This window comes from Electrona antarctica (assembly GCF_951216825.1).
Source record: "Electrona antarctica genome assembly, chromosome: 6".
NCBI lineage: Eukaryota > Metazoa > Chordata > Actinopteri > Myctophiformes > Myctophidae > Electrona > Electrona antarctica.
In genome coordinates this window covers 56,700,965-56,726,460 of record NC_136811.1, presented here as the reverse complement: position 1 = coordinate 56,726,460, position 25,496 = coordinate 56,700,965, and the positions used below count along the sequence as shown (strand labels likewise).

The 25,496-nt window shown below is 43.9% G+C and overlaps 2 protein-coding genes across 3 annotated transcripts in view; both read left to right on the top strand.

The window, feature by feature from the left end:
* The first annotated feature begins 3,627 nt into the window (after positions 1-3,627).
* Positions 3,628-15,561, top strand: znf576.2 (zinc finger protein 576, tandem duplicate 2). 2 transcript variants are annotated; one of them, XM_079503521.1, is made up of 7 exons: positions 3,628-3,736; positions 5,938-6,159; positions 6,707-6,822; positions 7,075-7,218; positions 7,392-7,669; positions 10,282-10,495; positions 12,177-15,561. In XM_079503521.1, the coding sequence occupies exons 2-7, from the start codon at positions 6,006-6,008 to the stop codon at positions 12,606-12,608; spliced, it is 1,338 nt and encodes a 445-aa protein (XP_079359647.1). In that variant the 5' UTR covers positions 3,628-3,736; positions 5,938-6,005; the 3' UTR covers positions 12,609-15,561. The 2 variants fall into 2 exon arrangements, with proteins under 2 accessions (XP_079359647.1, XP_079359648.1); XM_079503522.1 differs by lacking the exon at positions 3,628-3,736 and adding an exon at positions 3,790-3,865.
* Positions 15,562-22,336: 6,775 nt separating this feature from the next.
* Positions 22,337-25,496, top strand: part of LOC306925181 (uncharacterized protein) — a gene marked incomplete at its 3' end in the record, with an annotated part of 37,309 nt that continues 34,149 nt past the window's right edge. Inside the window, exon 1 of the mRNA XM_079503871.1 lies at positions 22,337-22,447. The remainder of the gene's footprint in view (positions 22,448-25,496) is intronic.

The window sequence follows — 25,496 nt, the reverse complement described above, 5'->3', positions numbered from 1 at the left end:
CTAGCTGTTTCTTACATTCCATAATATTGTGATGAGCTTGTATTTATCTCTGTGAATTCATTTTGTAATATTGTTTAGGAACAAATAAATTGTTTTTTTTATATTATATATAGTCTTTGTAATCTTGTATCCACTTAAAATGTTGCATTGTAAAACATCAACACAACACTATATTGAGCAGTGGTGGAAAGTAACTAAGTACTTTTACCTAAGTACTGTACTTAAGTACAATGTTGAGGTATTTGTACCTTACTTGAGTATTTCCAATTTCCAATACTTTTACTTCTACTCCACTACATCTCAGAGCTAAAATGTGTACTTTTACTCCACTACAATTAATTGAAAACTTTAGTTACTTTGGCGATTTTGATCATAGGGCGGCTGTGGCTCAGGAGGTAGAGCAGGTCGTCCAATGAACCTTGGGTCGGCGGTTCGAATCCCGGCTCCTCCTGTCCACATGTCGAAGTGTCCTTGGTCAAGACACTGAACCCTACATTGCCTCCAATGAGTCGGTCGGTGTGAGCTCGCCACCGTCGGTGTGGGAAGTGAGGACGCTGGCGTCGACTGTTCGCCGCTTCACTTCCCAATGTATGAATGAATGAACCATTGTAAGCGCTTTGAGTAGGCACGTAGTGCATAGAAAAGCGCCATAAAAATGCAATTAATTATTATTAGAAAACAGCATTAACCACTTCAACCCTATACATTTCGAGGAGGGCTGTCTTCCTGAGACAACATGTAGTCCAGGAAGTAAGTGAGCCCAGTGTCCATGACATCAGAGACATGGCCTCACTGCTGAAATAGACATATTACACACATAAAGACCCCCAGGAAAGTGTTCTAAATCTTCTAAACGCCATTAATATAATTTTTTTTGCGAAAAGGGTGAAGTGTCCCTAGCCCATTCTGGGCGGGGAACCCCTTTTGGTGTTTTAAGCATTATGTTATACTTTAGCTATTGAAAAATAGCAGATCTCCAAGCTCATAGCTTGGAGATCTGCTATTTTTTTTAAATCGTGAAAATGTGGTGCAAATCTTTGAATATATATTCTTTCAGAGCGAAAGTTTTAACTCAAATCTTTGCTTCTGCATGGGGGGGGGTCCCTGGAACAAATATGTTCAGATGGGGGTCGGCGGCCAATTACATATATTTTTGGGAGTCCTTGACATGAAATAATTTGAGAACCACTGACATAGAAACAGGTTTGTCATAAAGACGTGTAGAATCGTCCTCAGGTCTAAATGGGTTAAACGGTAAAGTTTCGGCCTATTCGACCTTCATCAGGCTACCTTTATCCAGTGCCGTTTAGATGAGAGAGTTGTGACAACTCCGTTCACTTCATGGGGCCAGACTGCCAGTCCAATGGCGGCTCTTCTACATTGACTTCTATTGGAGAAGAGCATGGCGAAGTGGGACAAAGTCCTGCACCGGAAGTTGACAATGCACTGGACTCGAGGCAACAGCCCGGCTTTAATGATCTTAAATCCCTTTATTTTAGATCGTTTTTTAGTAATGGTACAACATAAACATTACAGAGACTTTAGTTGTCACTGTGCAATACGTTAAAACAGATGTCATGTTGCACACATGCCTAAAATTGCTGATATTTGCGCCGCCCTCCTTGAAAACGATGTATTTCAAACTCCAGCTTGTTGTCACACTCCAGGGCTGCATGAATAACGCCCGAGCGCTGTTTTCTGCCCCTCAATGAATACATAGATAGGACCACAATGGAAACACAAGCCCTCAGGGCTTTATGTGTTATGCTTTTCCATCCTTGCAGCATTACTTGTGCAATAAGTATCGCTGTAATTGTTGTCATTATAAAGCCATCCGTCCATCCATCCATCCTATCAACCAATGATGCTACATAGTTTATTTGATCATTGATGCCAATACATTTTTGTACATTTACTCAAGTAGAATTAAAGTACAATTTTGACTACATTACTTGTAGTTATAACAGAGTATCTTTCTACTTTATGGTGTATGTTTAAATAAATCTGAGACTGAGTACTACGACCACTCGATGTCTGTTCTATTACTTCTAGTTCTAATATAATCTATTCCTTCTAGTTCTAATATAATCTATTCCTTCTAGTTCTAATATAATCTATTCCTTCTAGTTCTAATATAATCTATTACTTCTAGTTCTAATACAGGGGTGGGCAACTGGCGGCCCGGGGGCCACATGCGGCCCCCACCTTCACTTAATGTGGCCCTCAGGTTAATGTCAGAATACTGATATAATATTGGTTTCAGCTGTTTACAATTCCACAACATGCAAACATGACCCGCTGTAATTACTTATAGTTGTATCCAATGTAATCTGTAAAATGTGTCATATAATCCCATATGGGATGGGCCAAAGTGGCATGACACGAAAATAAATATTTCATTCATTCATTCATTCATACAGTCTAAATTAGTAGCTCAATGCTCAACACAAGTATAATTAAAGGCATTTGAAATTACATCAAAAATTTACATTTTCAGGATTCCAATTCAAAAATAGCAAAAGATAATTCAAGATTTAAATTTGAATATAGCAAAAATAGCCGTTATACAAGCTCAAAACGCGTCGCAGTCGTTTTGAGCTTGTAGATCAGTGAGAGGGAGTGAGAGGGATTGAGTGTGGAAATATAGTGGCCCTCTCCATCGTCAAAGTTGTCCACCCCTGTTCTAATATTATCTATTACTTCTAGTAATATTATAATCTATTACTTCTAGTTCTAATAATAACCTCCCTTGGGTTTCTATCACCGACCTCCTCGGTCACATCCGGTCCTGAGCCCGCCTACTGTATCCGGTTGCTCACACCCACACACACATGGCGCGCACCGTTTCCGTATCCGCTCCGGACTTCCAGCGTGTGTGTTTATGTTTGTGACGCTCCAGGGCAGGGCTGCCATGTCCGCTTATTATAAGCGACGTGTGTCTTTGTCAGTGAAGTTGCTTTAATTTTTGGTAAGTCAGTTCAGAATCAACTTTATCGTCACATCACAGCTAAATAGTAAAAAAGTGGGTGAAATTCGCCCATAGTTCCCTTTGGGCCAAAGGCCTTGGGCTTGTTTAGAAGTGTATATTTGTACGTATTTAAAGGTAGAGTAGTAAGTGACATTTTTTTGTTAAAACAAAAAGTTTTTTGTTTGATTATTATCAGAATATAGTGATTTAACCTTTTAATAAAAGGTTAAATCACTATATTCTGATAATAATCATTCCGAGACATTATAGACTATAGTGTGTGTTCAGTAACAGAGGTCTCCGTGCCTCTCCAGGTCTTTAATAAACAGAAAATACATTTTCAGGTTGTTCCAGTTCCAATTTTGTCTGCTCATTTCTTTGTGTCATCACTTACAATTCCACTTGTCTGATGAATTGAAAATGTAGGACCCTGATGTAAACAAGTTCCGTGCTTTTCATGCATTCGTAGCAGTTTTTGTATTGACCCGTGCTCTCGTTTGAAATGTATACCCATTCTACATACATACAGTAACATACTGTGAAATAAAACGTCCAATCAATCAATTCATTCTAAATGTGTATAGTTGCTTTCGATTTTTTAAATAGCAGATCTTGCGTTGCATGGTGCATGTGTTTTCTTTTCATAGACCCTGGTCGCTTGTTTCTCTCACACAACGTGGCAACAACGTTGGGTCAAACGGTCTGTCTGGCGACTCTCTATTATCGCGAGACTAGTCTGCGGCGCTCAGAAAGAAGCATCACTTGGAGGTGAGTTGAATAAATAAATATACTGTAATTTAAACATCTCTAACTGTTCAAAACTCACCGTTTGCCTTCATATCACAGCTGTTTACGGAAGCATTCCGCACGCGCCTCGCAGCCAGACCCTGCATTGGTGTGAGAACGGCTTTTATTTGTTTTAAATAGAAACTATCCGGTTCCTTTTTGAATCACCAGCCGTTAGCCCGCTAGCATAGCTAGCATTAGCCTGCGAGATAACGTTATATGCTACGTGTTTTCAAGTCTTATCCGTTCTAACACACAATGCATTGTTTTTTTTGTATTATTATTATTATTGTGCTGTTTTAATTGTTCGTTTTTAACGTTGCTAATTTAAAAGTCCTAAAAACGGCTCTGGTGGGGACAGATTGTAGCTAGCGTTGAGGTGTTAGCATGCGGCTAACAGGCTAACGGGCAGGCCTTGCATGTTTGTTAGCAGTCAGTCTGGCTGCTGTTTGTTTTAGCTATTAAACCTTTTAACTCTCTACAGGATCCCTTTAGCAACTCATATGGTCACAATTTAACCTGTTTACCACTTATAATACATTTGTATTAAGTTACATGCTATCTATTGACTCATTGACCACTTTATTAGGCTATATGGTCTGTATTAATCTATTGAACACCATATTAACCTTTATTAAGCATTATGGTCTGTATTAATCTATTGAACACCATAATAACCTTTATTAAGCCTTATGGTCTGTATTTAATCTATTGACCACTCTTTTAACCTAGAGCACTGTTTGAACCCTAGTGGTTCTCAAACATTTATATTTCAACGACCCCCCCCACAGTATACAAATGGAACCCGTTAAGTTACAGAGTTGTAAGGGTAGATTTACAACCCATGAGCGCTAAAGGAACTCTGAATCACTTTGAGATTGAGAACCACAACATGCACACACATACTTTCACTCACTTTCTTTCTCATTTATTTATCTTACCTGTGATGTGACAATAGAGTTGAGTGCATTATCACTCGGTCTCCACTGGCACCGACACGGTCATCATAGCTGTTGGCATGATCACTGCATTTTGTGTCATGTTCATTGTTTACCAGGTCCAGATCCTATGGTTTCAAACTTTCAATGTATAGATTATTATTGTATTGTTTAGGCCAGTGGTTCTCAACCTTTTCAGGCCGTGACCCCCCCAATGTAATCATATTTGTACTGGGGACCCCCCCAAAAAAAGAAAAAATCATATTTAAACTGGGGACCACCCACCCAGACAAGCAACTCAGTTCCACAGGTAAATATTGTGAAAATGGCAGATCTACAAGCTCACTACGCCTCGCACTGGGCGTTGTGAGCTTGTACTGTAGATCTGCTATTTTCACAATTATTGCCTCTTTCTTATATTAATTTATTTGACAATTTGGCCAGTTTTCATGGTTTGTTGATTACTTTTGATGCAGTAATGGGTCTTTTTCTTTTTGAGCCTTTGAGGTATTATACAAGTCTTAAAAGTCCTTAAATTGTCACTTCACTGTCAAATCATGTGGGGACCCCCCTGGGGGGTGCTAGGTTCCTCCGTGGTTTACCTGGGATCCTACTTTCTTGAGGCAGTATTTGATGCACGTGTTTGTTTACAGTGATTATCGAAGGTCACTCTGGATAAGCGGTGTCTCCCTAAATCAGGGGTTCCCAAAGTGGGGTCCGGCGACCCCTAGGGGTACTTGAGGGAGTTCCAGGGGGCCCCCAGATAGATTATAGTTGGGAGCCAAATATACCCTTATGGGTCTGTAACTCAGAGAGTGTACAAATGCAATCATTGTTAACTAAAGTGACCTCCGGATGTTATAATAGCTCGTATATGTTATAATAGCTTGTAGCGCGGCACCGAGTGCCGCGCTACAAGCTTGTAGGTCTGCTATTTTTGAAAAATCGTGAAAATGTGGCACAAATCTTTGAATATATATTCTTTCCCAGCAGATGTTTTTAACTCTAATCTTTGCTTCTGGGGGAGGTCCTTGGAACAACATATTTTCAGATGGGGGTATATATTTTTGGGGCTCCTTGACATGAAAATGTTTGAGAACCACTGACATGGAAACCTGGGTTTTTCAGAAAACTGTCAGGATTTAGAAGACATTTGTAGAATCGTCCTCGGGTCTAAATGGGATAAATATATAAAGTTAAATAAATATTAATTCAGTAAACTTGTTGTGGTTGTGTGTGTTGCAGGACCGTGACTTTTCGGGTGCCAATAGATCCAGACAGCGTTGCTCTGTGTCCCAGCCAGCCAGCCCAGGATGGACTCAGACATCTTAAACATCGAGGAGATCGTGATGGGGGGGCTGCCGGACCCCCCTCCCGTGGTGGTGGTGGTGCCCCCCGCCAGGCCAGCCCCCGTCTTCAAGACCCCCTCCATCAACTTCAAGCCCCCGGGGTCCTCTGTCCAACCATGTGAGTATAATAGTCGTATTGGAAGCATGTTGGCGCGGCGAAAGTAGCCGATAGCTTGTAGATCGGCTATTTTCTCTCTCCCGTTAGCAGTAATGTTTGGTGCCCCCCCCCCCCACACACACACACACACCCCCCTGAATCCCTAGTGTCACACTGCCATGGCGTTCAAATGATCACATTTGTCTTGTTGTTATAAAGGTCGGAGCGCAGGTGCTGACCGCAGGAGACAAAACTTGAACAAAGAAAGAAAAGGAGGCCACACAGCTCGTTAGTCACGATACTAGAAACTTTTAATTAACCAACGTTTCGGCAAACAGGATGCCTTCTTCAGGGTGAAGAAGGCATCCTGTTTGCCGAAACGTCGCTTAATTAAAAGTTTCTAGTATCGTGACTAACGAGCTGTGTGGCCTCTTTTTCTTTCTTTGTTCAAATTATTGATGAATTTAACATTTGTTGATCTCTCTGCCTCTCCGCCTCACATCCTGACATGTGTTGATCTCTCTGCCTCTCCGCCCCACATCCTGACATGTGTTTCGTGTCTTCTCAGACCAACATGAGAACCTGCAGTGCTTTCAGTGTTTCATCACGTTCTGCAACGCCAAAGCCAAGGAGAGACACATGAAGAAGAGCCACCGCGAAGAGTACAAACAGCAACTTCAACAGGTATGGAGCGGTACAGACAGAAGCTTCAACGGGTAGGGAGCGGTACAGACAGCACCCTCTACAGGAAGGATTCCCAGCCGAACCACTGCTGGTTCGGCTGGTTCGCTCGGTTATGATATCAATAAAGTTCCGTCCCCTGATTAATCTCCGTCCTGAGCGCTGAGCGTAACTATTTGATAGGACGGAGACCTCCGTTTAAGTCCGTTAACACACGTGTCTTACGTGTTCTCTACGTGCGTTTCTCTCCGCCAGGGGAACACGCTGTTCACGTGCTACGTGTGCGACCGCAGCTTCCCGTCGTCCGAGGAGCTGACGGCCCACCAGCCGACGCACAGCAAGGAGGACAAGCCCTTCAAATGTGTCTACTGCCACGAGAGCTTCCGCATCTTCTCTGAGGTCGGTGTTGCCGTCAAACGCAAAAAAAAAAAATGGTGCATTTATATATATCGCTTTTATCCAAAGCGCAATACATTCACACACACACGCATTCATACAGCTTTACATAGATTTAGCGAACGGTCCATTTCCACTACGAGGCATAACGTTCTCCGACTCCTGTCCCTCCTCAGCTGACGACCCACAGAAGGCAGGTGTGTCCGGAGAGACACTTCCTGTGTAAGGACTGCAACCAGACGTTCCGGAGCCACGGGCTGCTGCGCGCCCACCGCCTGGCGCAGCACCCTCGCCCCGACGCGCCCGAGGCCGCGGCCGAGCAGCAGCACCCGGACCACCCCGACAAGACCCACCGCTGCTCCAAGTGTGGCCAGGCCTTTGAGGAGGAGGCCCAGCTGCTGGAGCACCAGGAGAAGTACGCTGCCGGGGAGACCTGCAACGGCAACGCCATCAGGTACGCCACCACGTCAAGGTTGATTTCGTCGACTAACCCATTCTGGGCGGGAACCCCTTTTGGTGTTTTAAGCATTATGTTATATTTAGCTATTGAAAAATAGCAGATCTACAAGCTCATAGTGCGAGTGGCGCGCTACGAGCTTGTAGGTCTGCTTTTTTTTTGAAAAATCGAGAAAATGTGGCGCAAATCTTGGAATATATATTCTTTCACAGCAAATGTTTTTAACTCAAATCTTTGCTTCTGGGAGGGTCCCTGGAACAACATATTTTCAGATGCGGGTCGTTTCAATATGACATATTGAGCACCACTGATATAGAAACAGGTTATTCAGAGAACTGTCAGGATTTAGAAGACATTTTTTTAATTCCGACGTCAGGCCTAAATTTGTTAAGAATAAGAAAGCATCAGAAGGAGGTATCTAGAGACAGGCTTTAGACTCAAACGCGACCAGCTCCGTTCCCTCCCCAGCTCCGTTCCCTCCCCAGCTCCGTTCCCTCCCCAGCTCCGTTCCCTCCCCAGCTCCGTTCCCTCCCCAGCTCCGTTCTCTCCCCAGCTCCGTTCCCTCCCCAGCTCCGTTCCCTCCCCAGCTCCGTTCCCTCCCCAGCTCCGTACCCTCCCCAGTTCCGTTCCCTCCCCAGCTCCGTTCCCTCCCCAGCTCCGTTCCCTCCCCAGCTCCGTTCCCTCCCCAGCTCCGTTCCCTCCCCAGCTCCGTTCCCTCCCCAGCTCCTAAGAAGAAATACAGATCCTTAGGCTATAAGGCCTCCCCGAATACGAGCCCTTATAGAGCGTCACAGTCCCGCTCCCTACCAGGGCCCCGAATATGATTCTCCGTTCATTTTCCTCATAGACATTTCAGAAAGTATTTATTTAAAGACGTTTACGCCGCGGACAAAGCCAACTCGAGTCGTGACAAATCATGACTACAAACACAATTCTTTGGGCCGAACAAATAATTAGAAAGAAGAAAAAAACGGCAGGTTACAACACTTTTTTTTGTTGTTTTTCTTCTTTGTAATTATTTGTTTGGTCCAAAATATTGTTTGTGTTGTCATGAGTTGTCACGACTCGAGTTGGCTTTGTCCGCGGCGTAACCTTCTTTAAATAAATACTTTTTGAAATGTCTATGGGAAAAATGCATTGGGATTCATTTCCTGGGCCATGGTAGGAGGCGGGACTGCGACGCTCTATAGACTCCTGACGGTCCCCTATAAGTATAGGAGATCTCAGTTACATACGGCATACATTTTTTTTGGATATGCATTGTTTCTGGCTATTGATAAACAAGAAATGATATTTGTCAGGTGAAAGAAGTGCTGTCTCCGTTGTGTTCCCCCCATATTAGTATGATTATTATTTTAGTAACATGTATGTTTGTGTGTCACGACCCCGTGCCCCTCGGCCCCTGATCTGTGTTCGTTTCCGACGTTCAATGACTGTTTTGTTGTGGCTTCCCTGCTGTCCAGCTCATAACATTAGCAGCTGACTGTTGTCGCTTCGAGGCTGCCGGTGGTAAAGCTTGCTCGCAGGAGGTGCGGAAATCAGCCCTTTCTCGCTGCGTGTGGCATAGCTTAGGAGGCGAGCAATCATACTACACTCCCATTGGCTTAGGCAGAGGAGGCAGACGAGGCAGCCAATCAGATCAGTCGAACTAGGTCTCGCAAAGTGGCGCTGTGGTCTCTTTCATGAGCGTTGTTAGGTCAGGTTTCATCTGACAAAAAAACATTTTAGCACATGTATAACATTACACGAAATATGTAACACGACGAACATGCTGTGTGGTTATGAGCCTAATGTGTACCAGTATGTGACAAAGAGACAGATCTACAAGCTCACAATGTGCTGCAGTGTGATCCAATGCCCCCTAAGATAGACAGATCTAAAAGCTCACAATGTGCTGCAGTGTGATCCAATGCCCCCTAAGATAGACAGATCTAAAAGCTCACAATGTGCTGCAGTGTGATCCAATGCCCCCTAAGATAGACAGATCTAAAAGCTCACAATGTGCTGCAGTGTGATCCAATGCCCCCTAAGATAGGTGGTGTAGCAAAACATTTGGCATGGAATAGGCCTATCTCACAGCCCGCTTTCCACGCCCACTTCCGGTAGATAGTGGTGTCATTTAACATTAGCATTTACACGTTATTTTCTCTGTAGAATCTAAGTACATTTTCTAATGTAAAAATGTGACAGACCAATATTATTATGAAGCAAACAAGATGGTAAATCAGCTCGAACAGATAGAACAAACCTTACCTTGAGAAAACAAAAGTTGTAGACTTCTTAAATGACCTCTGTTAACATGTAGCGTCTATGGAGTGACGTCACGCTATCACCACTAACACCGAAAGGGGGCGTATTAAGGGGGCGGGGAAATTCTGTGAGATAGGCTTATTATAACATTCTGTATTCTATGCTTTATTGTTGCTACACTGCAACTGCACAGGAGACTCAAGAGACTCAGTATTGCACTGAATGACAGGCTTGGAAATCAAGTTAGATATTCTGGAAAGGTTTTGGAACGTCATTGGTTAAAAAAAATCTGGGAAACCCTGTGTGTATATAAACCCACCACGTTGTGTTTTTTTCTTCTTTTTTTTTACCGTTTCTAGGAAGCGCGGGCGGCCCCCCAAAGCGGAGGAGGCATCGGTCGCCCCCGAGAAGAAGGCCAGGCGGAAGAAGAAGGAAGGCGAGACGAGCGAAGAGGCGTCTGAGTCAGGAGCGGTCCCACCGACCCCCGGGGGGGGAGGAGGAGGAGGAGGAGGAGGAGGAGGAGGCGAGGCCAAGGCCAAGGCGGGCGGAGCCAAGCGGGGACGTCCTGCCAAGGTTAGGGCAGCGTTGATGTCGTTGACTAAAGGGTCTTGCAAACGGGGAGCGATAAAACACGCCTATAGTTCATTTTCGTTTTTGTTCGAAGAAGTCGCGGTGCGACAACGCAAGCGTATTTACGTGAGTGCGGTCCCGTGAATTTGTTGCGCGCGTGCTCGTTCCGTGCACACGCCCCCCGCGACTCACCAGACCTGGATTCGGCTTAGCTTTTTTTTTTTACGCTTCCGTTGTTGCGCCCCTCTTCAACAGACCTGGAGGAGACCTGTGTTGATCCAGACCTGGAGGAGACCTGTCGTTGATAAAGGAAACAACGTGTGTTCCTCGCTTCTCGTTTGCAAGGCCCTTAATACTATAGAGCGTTGCAGTCCCGCCCCCTTTCATGACATCGAGAGACCAAAAGTCAATTCCCCGTGAATTCTCCCCGTAGGCTTTTCAAAAAGTACGCCTGGAGTTGTGACTCATCATGACAACAAAGACAATATTTTCGGCCGAACAAATTTACAAAGAAGAAAAACAACAACAAAAGAGTTGTAACCTGCCGTTTTCTTCTTTCTAATTATTTGTTCGGCCCAAAAGATTCTTGTAGATCTGCTATTTTCAGCAAGTGTAAAATCAGTCATTAGTTACGACGTCATCAAGGCCTGACATTTTAGTCGACTAAATCCTTTGTCGACTAAAACTAGACTAACATTCCAGGTGACTAAAATACGACAAACTAAATAAGTTTTATTCCAAAGACTAAGATGAAAACCTGCTGCCAAAAGCAACACTAGGTTAGGGCAGATATGTAAAAGTGTGGTTCATGCAAATCCATAAAAATAAAAAAATTGAGGGGGGGGGGGGGGGGGGGGGGGTGAGAGGGTCGTGTGGATCTGGGTGTGGTGCAGCGCGGAGAAATCTTTCTGACGGACTGCACTGCACGGTGGACCGTGATGATATGCTCCCTGCATCTAGCCTGGCTAATAAGCCAGTCTCAAATCACACTGTCGTGGTATTTGAGTCTGGAGATGCTGTGTATGGATCTTGTTTCCCCGGGGGGCGGGTTCAAACATTTTCTCTTTGACGCAATTGGTCAGAGCTACTGTCAGTCAAAGGTCTCAAGCATTGAACGTCACTGTACCAAAGCCCGCCCATATTGCATACCGTGTCCCGATTGGCCACACCAGTTCTCTGGTGTAGGAAATGGGCGTACAATTGAGCCTCTCCAGACCGTAATCCGCCGGCAGGCAATTTTTTTTTTGCCAACGGCTGATTAGGTCTGGCTTATTAGCCAGGCTACCCTCCATCTGCATAGGGTTGAGTATCGTTAGCCTGGCTAATAAGCCAGACTAATATCACACAACACTGTCGCGGTATATCAGTCTGGGCTGGCTCCACTTGGATTTCATTTCCCGGGGAACATTTTCTCTTTGACGCAATTGGTCAGAGCTACTGTCAGTCAAAGGTCTCAAGCATTGAACGTCACTGTACCAAAGTCCGCCCATATTGCATACCGTGTCCCGATTGGTCCGACCTGTTCTCTGCTGTAGGAAAGAGGCGTGCTACTGAGCCTCGCCAGACCGTAATCCGCTGGTAGGCAACTTTTTTTTGCCAACGGCTGATTCGGTCTGGTTTATTAACCAGGCTAGAGTATCGTACCCTAGCGAAATGCGTTAACCCACTCATGCTCCCCCTACAGGCGGTGGCAGCAGCGACCTCCGACAAGGAGGCTCCCGAGAGCGCCGCGGCGCCCCCTCCAGGCGAGCCCAAGAAGGCGGCGGGGGCGGCCGCGGCGGCCAGCAAGGCGGCGGCCGTCCCCCCGCGCCTCATCCACTGTCCCGACTGCAAGGAGGGCTTCCCCGGGGCCGCCGCGCTCCGCGCCCACAAGAAGGAGAAGCACCCGCCGCCCCGCAAGCCCCACCCCTGCGGCGAGTGCGAGGAGAGCTTCCTGCGCCCGGAGCAGCTTGAGGCGCACAGGGCGCGGGCGCACACGGCCGGCCGCTTCCCCTGCCCCGCCTGCGGGAAGAGCTTCGGCCGCGAGCGCACGCTGAAGGCCCACCAGCTCAGCAGCCACCCCGAGGACGACGCCGGGGACAAGAGCCACGAAGACAGCCAAAACGTCAAGAGATAATTCACACGGTTCGGCCCTTTTTAGGTTGTTTTTGGTGTTTTTCTGTTTTTTGTTTTTGTTTCAAATGGTCTGGAACGCCGGTCCGGACCACCCACCCACCGGCCCAACCAGGGAAAGGGGTCCCGGTCAGGACCCTTGGCGGCTCCGTAACTCTGAAGCCAAATTCCAACACCCCCAAATCTCGGCAAACTCGGTAACTCCAGCATGGTGGTGTTACGGTGGAATTGGTGACCTGCTGAAATATGTGACAATCGTGTAGACATTTGTTCATTAGCAGAGTTCATTAGCTGGTATTCGGGCCACGTATTTAACCCATTTAGTCCTGGAAACGATTCTACAAATGTCTTCTAAATCTTGACAGTTTTCTCGAAAAACCTATGTTTCTATGTGTCAGTGGTTCTCAAACATATTCATGTCAAGGAACCCCAAATTATATGACATTGGCCGCCGACCCCCATCTGAAAATATGTAGTTCCAGGAATTCAAGATTTGAGTTAAAAACTCGCTCTGTAACAATATATATTCAAAGATTTCAGGCACATTTTCATGATTTTTCAAAAATAGCAGACCTATGCTAAGTTCATAGCGTGGCAATCGGTGCCGCGCTGAGCTTGTAGATCTGCTATTTTTCAATAGCTAAAGTATAACATAATGCTTTAAAACACCAAAAGGGGTTCCCGCCCCAAAATGGGTTAATGACCTCCATGTAAGTTTGTGTGAAGTCCACAAGATGGTCACATATTTCGGCGGGTCACCAATTTCACCATAGTCTTGCCATGCTGGAGTGACCGAGTGTGAGTGAGCGAGAGGCAGAGATTTTGGGTATTGGAATTTGGCTGTAGAGCGTACTGTACACATTGGTTCCATTTTGTACACACTCCTCAAGAGTTACAGACCCGTTTAGAGGCTCCATTTGGACCGCTGGTGGTTCCCCCGGGCCAGATGTTGAGAAACATGTATGATTTGGAAAAAAAAATTTAGTCTGGGATCTTTTATTTTTTAAACTAGGTTTTTGATTTTTGAAATCGGAAAAACAGAGTTTGGAACCTTTTTATCATTTCTCCTTTTTTTTATTTTTTTGAGAATGAAACATGGCATTTTAGCAAGATGTTTTGATTACGAGTTAAGAGTATGTTTTATTATTAACTGCACAGCTTTGCCTATTTTCTTTGGTTCTGGGCTGTTATTCAGATGTTGTGCGATTTAAAAACGGACATCAACAAATTGACTGACTAACCAAAAGTCGCTAACCCCCCCCCCCCCCAAGCTGTTCTATACCTGTGTCCTAATCGACATTACCTTTGTATAAAAAGAAAACCCTGTTTGATTAATTCCTCCTCAATTTATTTTAGAACTTAACGTGTGACATTAATGTGTGTGATAAGACTTTTACATTGCTAAACTTATGTCATTAAATGTGTGTATTGATTGTTTGTTCCCCCCCCCCCCCCCCCCCCCCAATACGATTATTATAAAAAAAAGAATCTTCTACCCAAAACAAATTGCATAAAAGCGGGCTGCGTACTTCCTGCGGAAACAATGTTCGGCAAAGTCGTAAAAAAACAAAAATTATGTTTTTTTTTTTTTCATATTTTATTATTCCATTCTGAATGGGCGGGATGTCGACTTGATAACAACTGTAAACGCTCAAACCCAAACCATGTCGAGCATAGGATGTATTTTTTTCCCGCGGAGAAAGCGCACCTCTCCTCCGTTTTTTTTAGGGAGAACAGACCGCTTGGTTTTCGAGGCCCGCTGCCCCGCTTTAAGCCTAATTCATGTTTTGTCGCGAGAATAGCAGGCCTGCAACCTCGTGATCGATCTTCAAGATCACGAGTCGACGCGTCCGCGACACCTCGTGATCTTCAAGATCACGAGTCGACGCGTCCGCGACACCTCGTGATCTTCAAGATCACGAGTCGACGCGTCCGCGACACCTCGCGATCTTCAAGATCACGAGTCGACGCGTCCGCGACACCTCGCGATCTTCACGGTCGGATATCCTCGGTGTGCCGACGGAACATGAAATGGGGCTTTAAGTTTCTGTTTTAAAGCTACTAGTTTTAACCCATTTAGGCCTGACGTCGAAATTAAAAAGAAATGTCCTCTAAATTCTGACGTTTTTCTGTCATGTTTCATGCTCAATATTTCATGTCAAGGACCCCAAAAATGATATGTAATTGGCCTCGTCACCCCCATCTGAAAATATGTTGTTCCAGGAACCCCCCCAGAAGCAAAGATTTGAGTTAAAAACGTTCGTTCTGAAAAAAAAATATATTCCAAATTTGTGCCACATTTTCACGACTTTTCTAAAAATAGCAGACCTACATGCTCGAGCTTTTTTTCAATAGCTAAATTATAACATGTTTAAAACACCAAAAGGGGGTTCCCGCCCAAAATGGGTTAAATACCATGTAGTTACACTGAGCTCGAAGGCCTAGTAGACCCAAGCCTGCCGTTTCATAAATATAGCTTCTGGTTCATGATAGAGGTGTATTCTTTTTTTCTTTTTCTTTTTACACGATAATTATATTTTGATTGAGTTAATTGTCTAAATTAAGTTTATAAAAAAAAAAAAAAAGGATCAAACGATCAAAAAGTTGATCAGCCTTTTTTTTTGACGCTTCAGATTCAAAGCAAAAAAACTAAAAATAATAATGAAATGTTCGGGCGTATCGTGGACTTAACAAATGTTCCGACGCAAATCTAGTGTTCTTAAAACTTTGTTAGAGTCTCATATTATTATTTTTTTGTATGTGTTGGAATAATTTTATGTCTTCAAAAAGGTTTGTTTGTTTGACGCCATAGAGGCCTGTAAGGAAACTGTACACAACATAACAAGTGTTCTTATTCACTGATTGGATGTTTTGTTTGTTTCTCCTGTCTGAACACTGCAACCCTCTGTCATGTCATAATAAAAAAGGCTCTCCTCGCGGAGACGCACAGGAACGCATCCGTCTGCGTGGTGGTGTTTTACAGTAGGCATAACAGCAGAACATAGAAATAGATCAGTTTACAGTAGGCATAAGTAGGCATAACAGCAGAACATAGAAATAGATCAGTTTACAGTAGGCATAACAGCAGAACATAGAAATAGATCAGTTTACAGTAGGCATAACAGCATAAGTAGGCATAACAGCAGAACATAGAAATAGTCACCTGGGGGCAGTGTTAAAAAATGTGTTTACTTAATAGACTTTAAGCCCAAACCACACCAAAGGGTCGGGTTGGGACAACGGATTTTAAGGTAAACCACACCAATGCAACTCATTGAGGTGCAACGAGTTGCAATGGTGTCCTACACGGTTTACCTTAAAAACAGTTTAGTCCCAACCCGACCCTTTGGTGTGGTTTGGGTTTAAGATTAAAATAAAGGCTTTTCAGAAGTCTAAATAGGACTAAGACTAAATGATGAGTTATTCAAAAAACTACACTACACTACTTTTTTGGCTAAATTAACATTGCATTAAGACTTAAGACCAAAAGACTTAAAGCCACGCCCGGGGCAAATGTTTTCAGAGCATCAAGAGCAGCACTAGCCGCAATTTGCAACTCTAGATTTTTTTTACAATGGGATGAATCTAGAGTTGCAATACCCTCCATTGACTCCCCACTCATCCAATTTGGTTTGTGATCTGCTTGCGACCCGACTACGGATAAGCGGTTGAAGATGGATGGATGGATGGATGGATCTGCTTGTCTTAAACAGCGTTAAACTCACCAACATTGCAGCTGTAGTCCAAGCTTGAATTATGCTCTTTCAATCTGCCGAGCTTGTTTTTCATAAAAATCCCCCGTAGACATGTTATGAGCTACTTTCTGTCAAGAAATTCTGTGCAGGTGATTCTTTTTCTAAGTGCTGGAGTTTGGAAGCACTCGTCATAAGTCACTGAACGGCCCTGCGTACCACCTGTTTCGAATTTGCACATAATGCAGGAGGCAGCAGCGCGACCCGTTAACAAAAACGAGTGCTTCCAAACTGCAACACTTAGAAAAAGAATCACCTGTAGAGGAGGTCTTGACAGAAAGTAGCTCATAACTTGTTTTTTTTATGAAAAACAAGCTCGGCAGATTGAAAGAGGATAATTCAAGCTTGGACTACAGCTGCAATGTTTGTGAGTTTAACGTTGTTTAAGACAAGCAGATCACAAACCAAATTGGATGAGTGGGGAGTCAATGGAGGGTATTGCAAATCTAGATTCATCCCATTATAAAAAAATCTAGAGTTGCAAATTGCGGTTAGAGCAGCACCACCAGACTCTAGAGCAGCACCACCAGACTCTAGAGCAGCACCACCAGACTCTTGGAACAGTTTCTACTTGTCAACAATTAGAACGTTGAACAAGAACTATATGTGTCTGTTGTTTTAATTGAGAACTATAGGTCTGGGGGACACTGCACAGACTGAACTGAATGTGTCTGTTGTTTTAATTGAGACTCCTTTATATTATACACATACATCCCATTGATGACCTTTTATTTTTTAATATGCACTTTGGCCCCTTTTCCACCGGTTGGTTCCCAATGGGAACTGGTTCAGTTCTTTTCCACCGGTTGGTTCCCAATGGGAACCGGTTCAGTTCTTTTCCACCGGTTGGTTCCCAATGGGAACTGGTTCAGTTCTTTTCCACCGGTTGGTTCCCAGTGGGAACTGGTTCAGTTCTTTTCCACCGGTTGGTTCCCAATGGGAACCGGTTCAGTTCTTTTCCACCGGTTGGTTCCCAGTGGGAACCGGTTCAGTTCTTTTTAGTTTTTAGTCCATGAGCCAGAGCTCCAAAATTGAAACGTTAATTATGAATTGAGTGGGCAAAACCATACCTATATTAGATTGTTATCACCATTAAACTTCCCCAATTGAGTACTTACACGAAGACAATGATTTATTGTATTTTTTAAATGTGCAAAATAATCGAAAATATGAAAAAGCTACTACTGTGGAAGGGTTATCATGTATTAATTTACTTGATTGATCCTATAAACAATTTAATATAGGGTATAGTTTGCCCACCAATTTTGGAGCTCTGGCTCATGGACTAAAAACCAAAAAGAACTGAACTGGTTCCCATCGGGAACCAACCGGTGGAAAAGAACTGAACCGGTTCCCATTGGGAACCAACCGGTGGAAAAGAACTGAACCAGTTCCCATTGGGAACCAACCGGTGGAAAAGGGGTCTTTGTGCTCTTCTCTCTCTATCTTTTAACTGCACAACCAAAACGTTCACCCATGTTAGCCTACTTTTAATGTGATGTGACAATAAATATTGGATTCTGATGATTCATAAAGGGTTGTTTCACTTTCAAACACATTTTGGGTCATTTTTTACCATTCATTTTGAGGTTGGGGGAAAAACAAAAACCAAGGTATTTATTACCACAGTTACAAATGATTATATTAATTTTTGTGTACAGCTGGTTGTTCCTACAAAGGAGATAAAAATCTATCCAAACAACAAATCATATGTGACAAAGGATATAAAAAATGTAATAAATGAAAGGAAAACAGCCTTCATAAACAAAGATTTCGGTGCACTTAAATTGGCAGAAAAAAAGTTAAAAACGAAAATGAGGCAGGCAAAATTGGCACATAGACAGCGTCTGGAGGATGCGTTTAATGCCAATGATCACAAAAAGGCATGGGATACTATGAAATCTATGACAGGAATGTCAACCCCAACGAAACCTATTGTGACTGAAAATGAACTTGGTTTTTCTAATGACCTAAATACTTTTTTCGCCAGATTTGAATCATTGGACAATTCCTCAAAGTGCACTGAAATACTGAAGGCTGTAACACCTGCCCCCTCAGACAGAATTACCATCACTGTAGAGGATGTAAGGAAAGTATTTCAGTGTACTAACACAAGGAAAGCTAATGGGCCAGATGAATGTAGCGCTTTTCTCCTCAAAAACTTTGCATCTGAGTTGGCTCCAGTGTGGCAACCAATATTCCAAACCTCTGTAGACACACACACAATTCCCCTGTCTTGGAAAACCTCACACATAAAACCACTACCCAAAATCCAATGTCCAAAAGAACATAAGGATTATAGACCCATAGCTCTCACTTCAGTGATTATGAAATCACTTGAAAGAATACTGTTACAACATCTTGTTAGTATAACCAAAGAAATATTCGACCCCAGTCAGTTTGCCTATAAAAAGGGTTGCGGTACAGAGGATGCGGTTGTGACACTGGTCCACTTAATTACAAAACACCTCGATAAGTCAAATAAGAATCATGCGAGAGTACTATTCTTAGACTTTTCTTCAGCTTTCAATACAATACAGTCTGATATACTAGTGTCAAAAATGGTACAGTTGGAACTGAATCCATACTTAATTCACTGGTATGCTTCTTTTCTTACTAACAGAGTACAGAGGGTGAAAGTGAACACAACCCTCTCATCAGCATTAACTACCAATGTTGGTGCCCCCCAGGGGTGTGTGAGCTCAGCTGTACTTTTCACCCTTTATACTGACAGCTGTCGTATTGAGGAATGCCTGTCTGAATGTCGCACTGACACACCAGACCAATACATTCTAAAATACTCAGATGATACAGTTTTGATTTCTCTCCTAGATAGTTCCAGTGATCCTGGACTGCACCAACACAGAGTAAATAAGGTGGTTGAATGGAGTGATAACAACGCTCTCATCATTAACACAAAAAAGACAGAAGAGATTGTTTTTGGTACACCACCAGAGATACACAGATCCCCCATTACTATTCATGGTGAACCGATCAACCAGGTATGTTCGTACAAATACCTAGGAGTAGTAATAGACCATCTATTGTCATGGCACGATCAGATTGATTCAGTGTGTAAGAAAACAAAGCAAAGAATCTACTTCCTTCGCCGTCTAAGATCCTTCGGTGCTAGTAGACGGATTCTTCTTTTGTTTTTCACTTCTGTTATTATGAGTGTTCTTCAGTACTGTAGTACCACCTGGTATGGATGTTTGTCTGCAGCCCTAAAGTCACAAATGCTGCAACAACTGAACATTTGTTCAAAGATTGTTGGACAACAACTTCAGAAACTTTATACATCCACGTATGATAACAGCATCCTAAGGTTAGCAAGGAATATCACCTCTAATACTAAGCATGTGTTGTATGGAGAATATAGGTTGCTACCTTCAGGAAGGAGATATGGTGTACCAGCATACAAAAAGGTCAGACTAAAGAGGTCCTTTGTCCACCAGTCGACCTTGAGGCTTAATCAGGAGTCGTAGTGGCCACAGGATAATCTAAGCGGTGGATATTGCTCTTGTCTTCATGTCTTTATGTATGTAAATTGTCTTGTTCTTTGTGTTATGTCAAATGTGTGTACGTATATGTGTTCTGCATACTTGGCTGCTGTGTCGCAAGACAAATTTCAGTGTGAACTGACAATAAAGTACTATATCATATCATATCATATTAAATATAGTATTAAATATTCAAAACGTTATTTATGTATTCTTCTCCACAGAATCAAATGTGTTCTGGTCATGAATCACCAGGATCCTGGATATATGGTTGATTCTAGGCTTATAATAATTGATTTTTTTGGAAACCCTTATGGGAAAAATGGAATTGGAACGACGGAACCAGAACATGCCCGTCACTTCTGCGTTCTGTAGTGCAGTACTTCCCAAACTTTTTCATGTCAAGGACCCCCAAATTGACACCAATTAGCCCGCAGACCCCCATTTGAAAAGATATGCCAGGGACCCCCATAAGAGAAGATTGTTACGGCTCTAGCAGTGATTCTCAACCCATTTAATTTCAAGGACCCCCAGTTTGACATGCATTAGTCTATGGACCCCCCATTTAATGGCATTTCTATCTCTGGGACCCCAATTTATATTGTTAAATCAATGTTATTTTAACTCTGAGAGTGTACAAATGGAACCAAATGGACCTGTTAGGGTCCATTTGGTTCCATTTGTACACTCTCTGAGTTACAGACCCATAATGGTCCATTTGGTTCCAAACTATCATTTAGCTGGGTCCCCCTGGAACTCCCTTAGGTCCCCATGGGGGTCCCCGGACCCCACTGTTGTAGTCGTGTATACCCAGCCTGGAGTCAAGCTGTTCCTCCATAGCAACACAATGCACACCAGCTATACGTACCATAACAACGGAATGCACCCAAACCGTTCCCTAGCAACGAACCCAAACTGTTCCCTATAACGATGCAATTCCACTGATAAGTGTAGCCTATACTTACTGTATGCCCTACAAAGATAATGAATTGCATTTTTATAGCGCTTTTCCAAGTGCTTTACAACGGTTCATTCATTGGGAGGTGAAGCGGCGAACAGTCGACGCCAGCGACGTCCTCACTTCCCACACCAGCGGTGGCGAGCTCACACCGACCGCCGACCGGCTCATTGGAGGCAGTGTAGGGTAACTAGGGTTCAGTGTCTTGCCCAAGGACACTTCGCCTTGCGGACAGAAGGAGGAGCCGGGATTCGAACCGCCGACCCTGCAGGGATCATTGGATGACCTGCTCTACCTCCTGAGCCACAGCCACCTGTAAGATAGGCCTACAGTGTAGAAACAAAAACACTTTATTAAGTGTTTCCAGCCTAATGTGTTCATAATATTGTACATCTGTTCATGAGGTAATTGTGTATCACGGTCACCCCTATAAATCATTGATTGATTGATTGATTGATTGATTGATTGATTGATTGATTTATTGATTGATTGATTAATTGATTGATTGATTGAAAACAATAAGCGATTTGACCTCTGAGAGAAATAAACAAAATAGTCAAAAAAATGTAAGTTCCTGTCCTGCACTTTGGCTTTGTAAAGCAGTGGTTCCCAAAGTGGGGTCTGGGGACCCCCAGGGGTACTTGAGGGAGTTCCAGGGGGGACCCAGCTAAATGATAATTTGGAACCAAATGGACCCTTTGGGTCTGTAACTCAGAGAGTGGGTCCATTTGGTTCCATTTGTACGCTCTCAGAGTTAAATTAGCATTGATTTTACAATATAAATTGGGGGTCCCAGAGATAGAAATGCTATTCAATGGGGGGGGTCCGTAGACTGATGCATGTCAAACTGGGGGTCATTGAAATTAAACAGGTTGAAAATCACTGCTAGAGCCATACAAATCTTCTCTTATTGGGGTCCCTGGCATATATTTTCAAATGGGGGGTCCGCGGGCTATTTAGTGTCAATTTGGGGGTCCTTGACATGAGAAAGTCTGGGAACCACTGTTGTAAAGGCTGGGCAGTATATTAATTTCGTCAACTTTCAAAACACCAAGTTTAATTTAAACGTATCATTCATTCATTAATTTATTCATTCATTCAGTCACTTTTAATTATATATATTCATTTTTTGAGTGGTGTAAACCACTCCTACAACTGGCTTTGTTTTGAGTGGTGTAAACCACTCCTACAACTGGCTTTGTTTGTGCTCAAAAAATGAGCATGGTTGCTATGTTCACCCTGTTCACCCGGGTGTGATTTCATTACGTCAGACATGATTTCATTACGTCAGACAGGCTATATAAGACCTTACACCACTCAGTTCACACAGGTGTGATTTTTTTAAATTGGATGATATACGATGATAAGAGCGCCCCTCACTTCACACGGGTGTGATTTTTTTTAAATTTGATATTTACACCGCCGCCTCCGGGTCGCCAGGGCGGCGCTGTTGGGACGGCCAAGCAAGGCGAGCAGAGCAGAGGGGCCCCTCTTGTCCCCGGCTCTCCTCTGCGCTGTGTTTTGACACGGGGAGAGGAGAGGAGAGAGCAGGAGCGGGACGAGCTCTGACACACACACACACACACACACACACACACACACACACAGCTCTGAAGCGTCTCTTCTCTACGTTGTAAGTTACCTTTCTAACCTAACCGTCTTCCTTAGCTTTAGCAGCTAGCTAGCCTAGCAGCATGGCTAGTGTTGTTGTTAAGTAAAGTATATCAAGCCACAGACAGACAGACAGATATCACCTTGCTGTGTGGCTGTCTGGCTGCACAATGAGGCAGTTAGCATCCAGCCTCCATTGTTGTGCTGCTGTCTCTAGTACTCCACTCCACTGTACCTGCTCCCCCCCCCCCCCAAAAAAAAGAACCAACAACCTCACTGCTCTCCTCTTATTTAAGCTTCTCTTCTGTTCCCCTCCCAACGGGTGTCAAGTTACCTTTCTAACTAACTGTCTCCTTAGCTTAGCAGCTAGCCTAGCAGCATGGCTAGTGTTGTTGTTGTTGTTGTTTGTAACTAAAGTAAAGCTTTTTTTTGATTGATTGAAATATGTATTAACAGTTTGCAGAATTACAGTACATCTCAAGCACAAACTCAATACAAAGACTGTTAACTGTGAGTGGACGACACCAATAATGCATTACACTTGTTTACAATTCATCAAAAAAGCCACAGATATCACCTTGCTCTGTCTGTCTGTCTGTCTGTCTTCCTTCTCCTGGCTGGCTGTGGCAGCAGCACAATGAGGCAGTTTGTTAGCATTCAGACAGCCTCCATTGTATTGTTGTTCTTCACTCTCTACTGCGCTGCACTGTCTGTATATGGTGTCTGTATATAATCTAAGCCTCTAAGGTCTGTACCTGGCTGGCTGGCTGCTTCTTCTCTGTTCTGATTCCTTCTAATCGATTATTGACTCGAAGCGACGAGTGAGTGATCACATGAATTCAGTACAAGTTGACCCAATGGAAGGAAACAAGCCATCCAAGGCTTTCTTGGATACTTTGTTTATTATTATTGTTGTTGTTGCTGCTGTTAAATAGGTATTCGATTAGTCAGATTGTTGTTGTTTCACATAATGTCAGCTGCCATCGACACCAATTTACTAAACGTGTTTTGCTTCCCATGAATATGTATTCCCTTTTATTATTAGAGAGGGTGCACCTGCACCCCAGGGGTCTTGACCCTTTTGATTTCAACTCGAGGTCCTCCCCCCATTACAGATCCATTTGATACACTTTTTGTATTCTTTATTTCCCCAGGGAAGTAGCTGAGCACAGGTGCTCTTTTTCTGCAATGCCCTACACATAGAAACACACAGACAGACACACACACACACACACACACACACACACACACACACACACACACACACACACACACACACACACACACACACATTAAAACCTGGGAGCTGACCAGTACAACCACAGTCTTATACTGTTGGCCACTAAGCAGCTCCAGGGGGAGCAGTTGGGGGTTCAGTGCCTTGCTCAAGGGCACTTCAGCGGTGTTGGGTGAGTGATGACAATCACTTCCCCACCCAGATTTTTCCTGCCCGTCCGGGGAATCGAACCGGCAACCTTTCGGCAACAACGGCGCTCCTCTAACCCTTAGGCCACCGCTGCTGTCTGAGTTACAGACCCGTAAGGGTCCATTTGGTCCCATTTGTACACTGTCCAGTTACAGACCCGTAAGGGTCCATTTGGTCCCATTTGTACACTGTCGAGTTACAGACCCGTAAAGGTCCATTTGGTCCCATTTGTACACTGTCGAGTTACAGACCCGTAAAGGTCCATTTGGTCCCATTTGTACACTGTCCAGTTACAGACCCGTAAGGGTCCATTTGGTCCCATTTGTACACTGTCGAGTTACAGACCCGTAAAGGTCCATTTGGTCCCATTTGTACACTGTCCAGTTACAGACCCGTAAGGGTCCATTTGGTCCCATTTGTACACTGTCGAGTTACAGACCCGTAAAGGTCCATTTGGTCCCATTTGTACACTGTCGAGTTACAGACCCGTAAAGGTCCATTTGGTCCCATTTGTACACTGTCGAGTTACAGACCCGTAAGGGTCCATTTGGTCCCATTTGTACACTGTCGAGTTACAGACCCGTAAGGGTCCATTTGTTTCCATTTGTACACTCTCTGAGTTACAGACCCGTAAGGGTCCATTTGTTTCCATTTGTACACTGTCGAGTTACAGACCCGTAAGGGTCCATTTGTTTCCATTTGTACACTCTCTGAGTTACAGACCCGTAAGGGTCCATTTGTTTCCATTTGTACACTGTCTGAGTTACAGACCCGTAAGGGTCCATTTGGTCCCATTTGTACACTGTCGAGTTACAGACCCGTAAGGGTCCATTTGGTCCCATTTGTACACTGTCGAGTTACAGACCCGTAAGGGTCCATTTGTTTCCATTTGTACACTGTCGAGTTACAGACCCGTAAGGGTCCATTTGGTCCCATTTGTACACTGTCGAGTTACAGACCCGTAAGGGTCCATTTGGTCCCATTTGTACACTGTCGAGTTACAGACCCGTAAGGGTCCATTTGTACACTGTCGAGTTACAGACCCGTAAGGGTCCATTTGGTCCCATTTGTACACTGTCGAGTTACAGACCCGTAAGGGTCCATTTGTTTCCATTTGTACACTGTCGAGTTACAGACCCGTAAGGGTCCATTTGGTCCCATTTGTACACTGTCGAGTTACAGACCCGTAAGGGTCCATTTGGTCCCATTTGTACACTGTCTGAGTTACAGACCCGTAAGGGTCCATTTGGTCCCATTTGTACACGGTCGAGTTACAGACCCGTAAGGGTCCATTTGTACACTGTCGAGTTACAGACCCGTAAGGGTCCATTTGGTGACTTTTGGTCCCATTTGTTAAACTCTCAGATCCATTTTCCACCAAAATAACTTACTTTGGTTCTAGAACTGGTTCCGTTCTAGATTATCTTGGAATTCTTGGTGCTTTCACGGAAAGAAAGAGAAGAAACTATTATTTGTTTTGCTTTGTACTCCGTTTTCACCGAAATGTAGTCGTATCCTACCGATATCACCTGCCAGTGAGGAGCCCCCACCGGGAGGACCTGCTGACAGGTGAAATGTAGTCGTATCCTACTGATATCACCTGCCCGTGAGGAGCCCCCACCGGGAGGACCTGCTGACAGGTGAA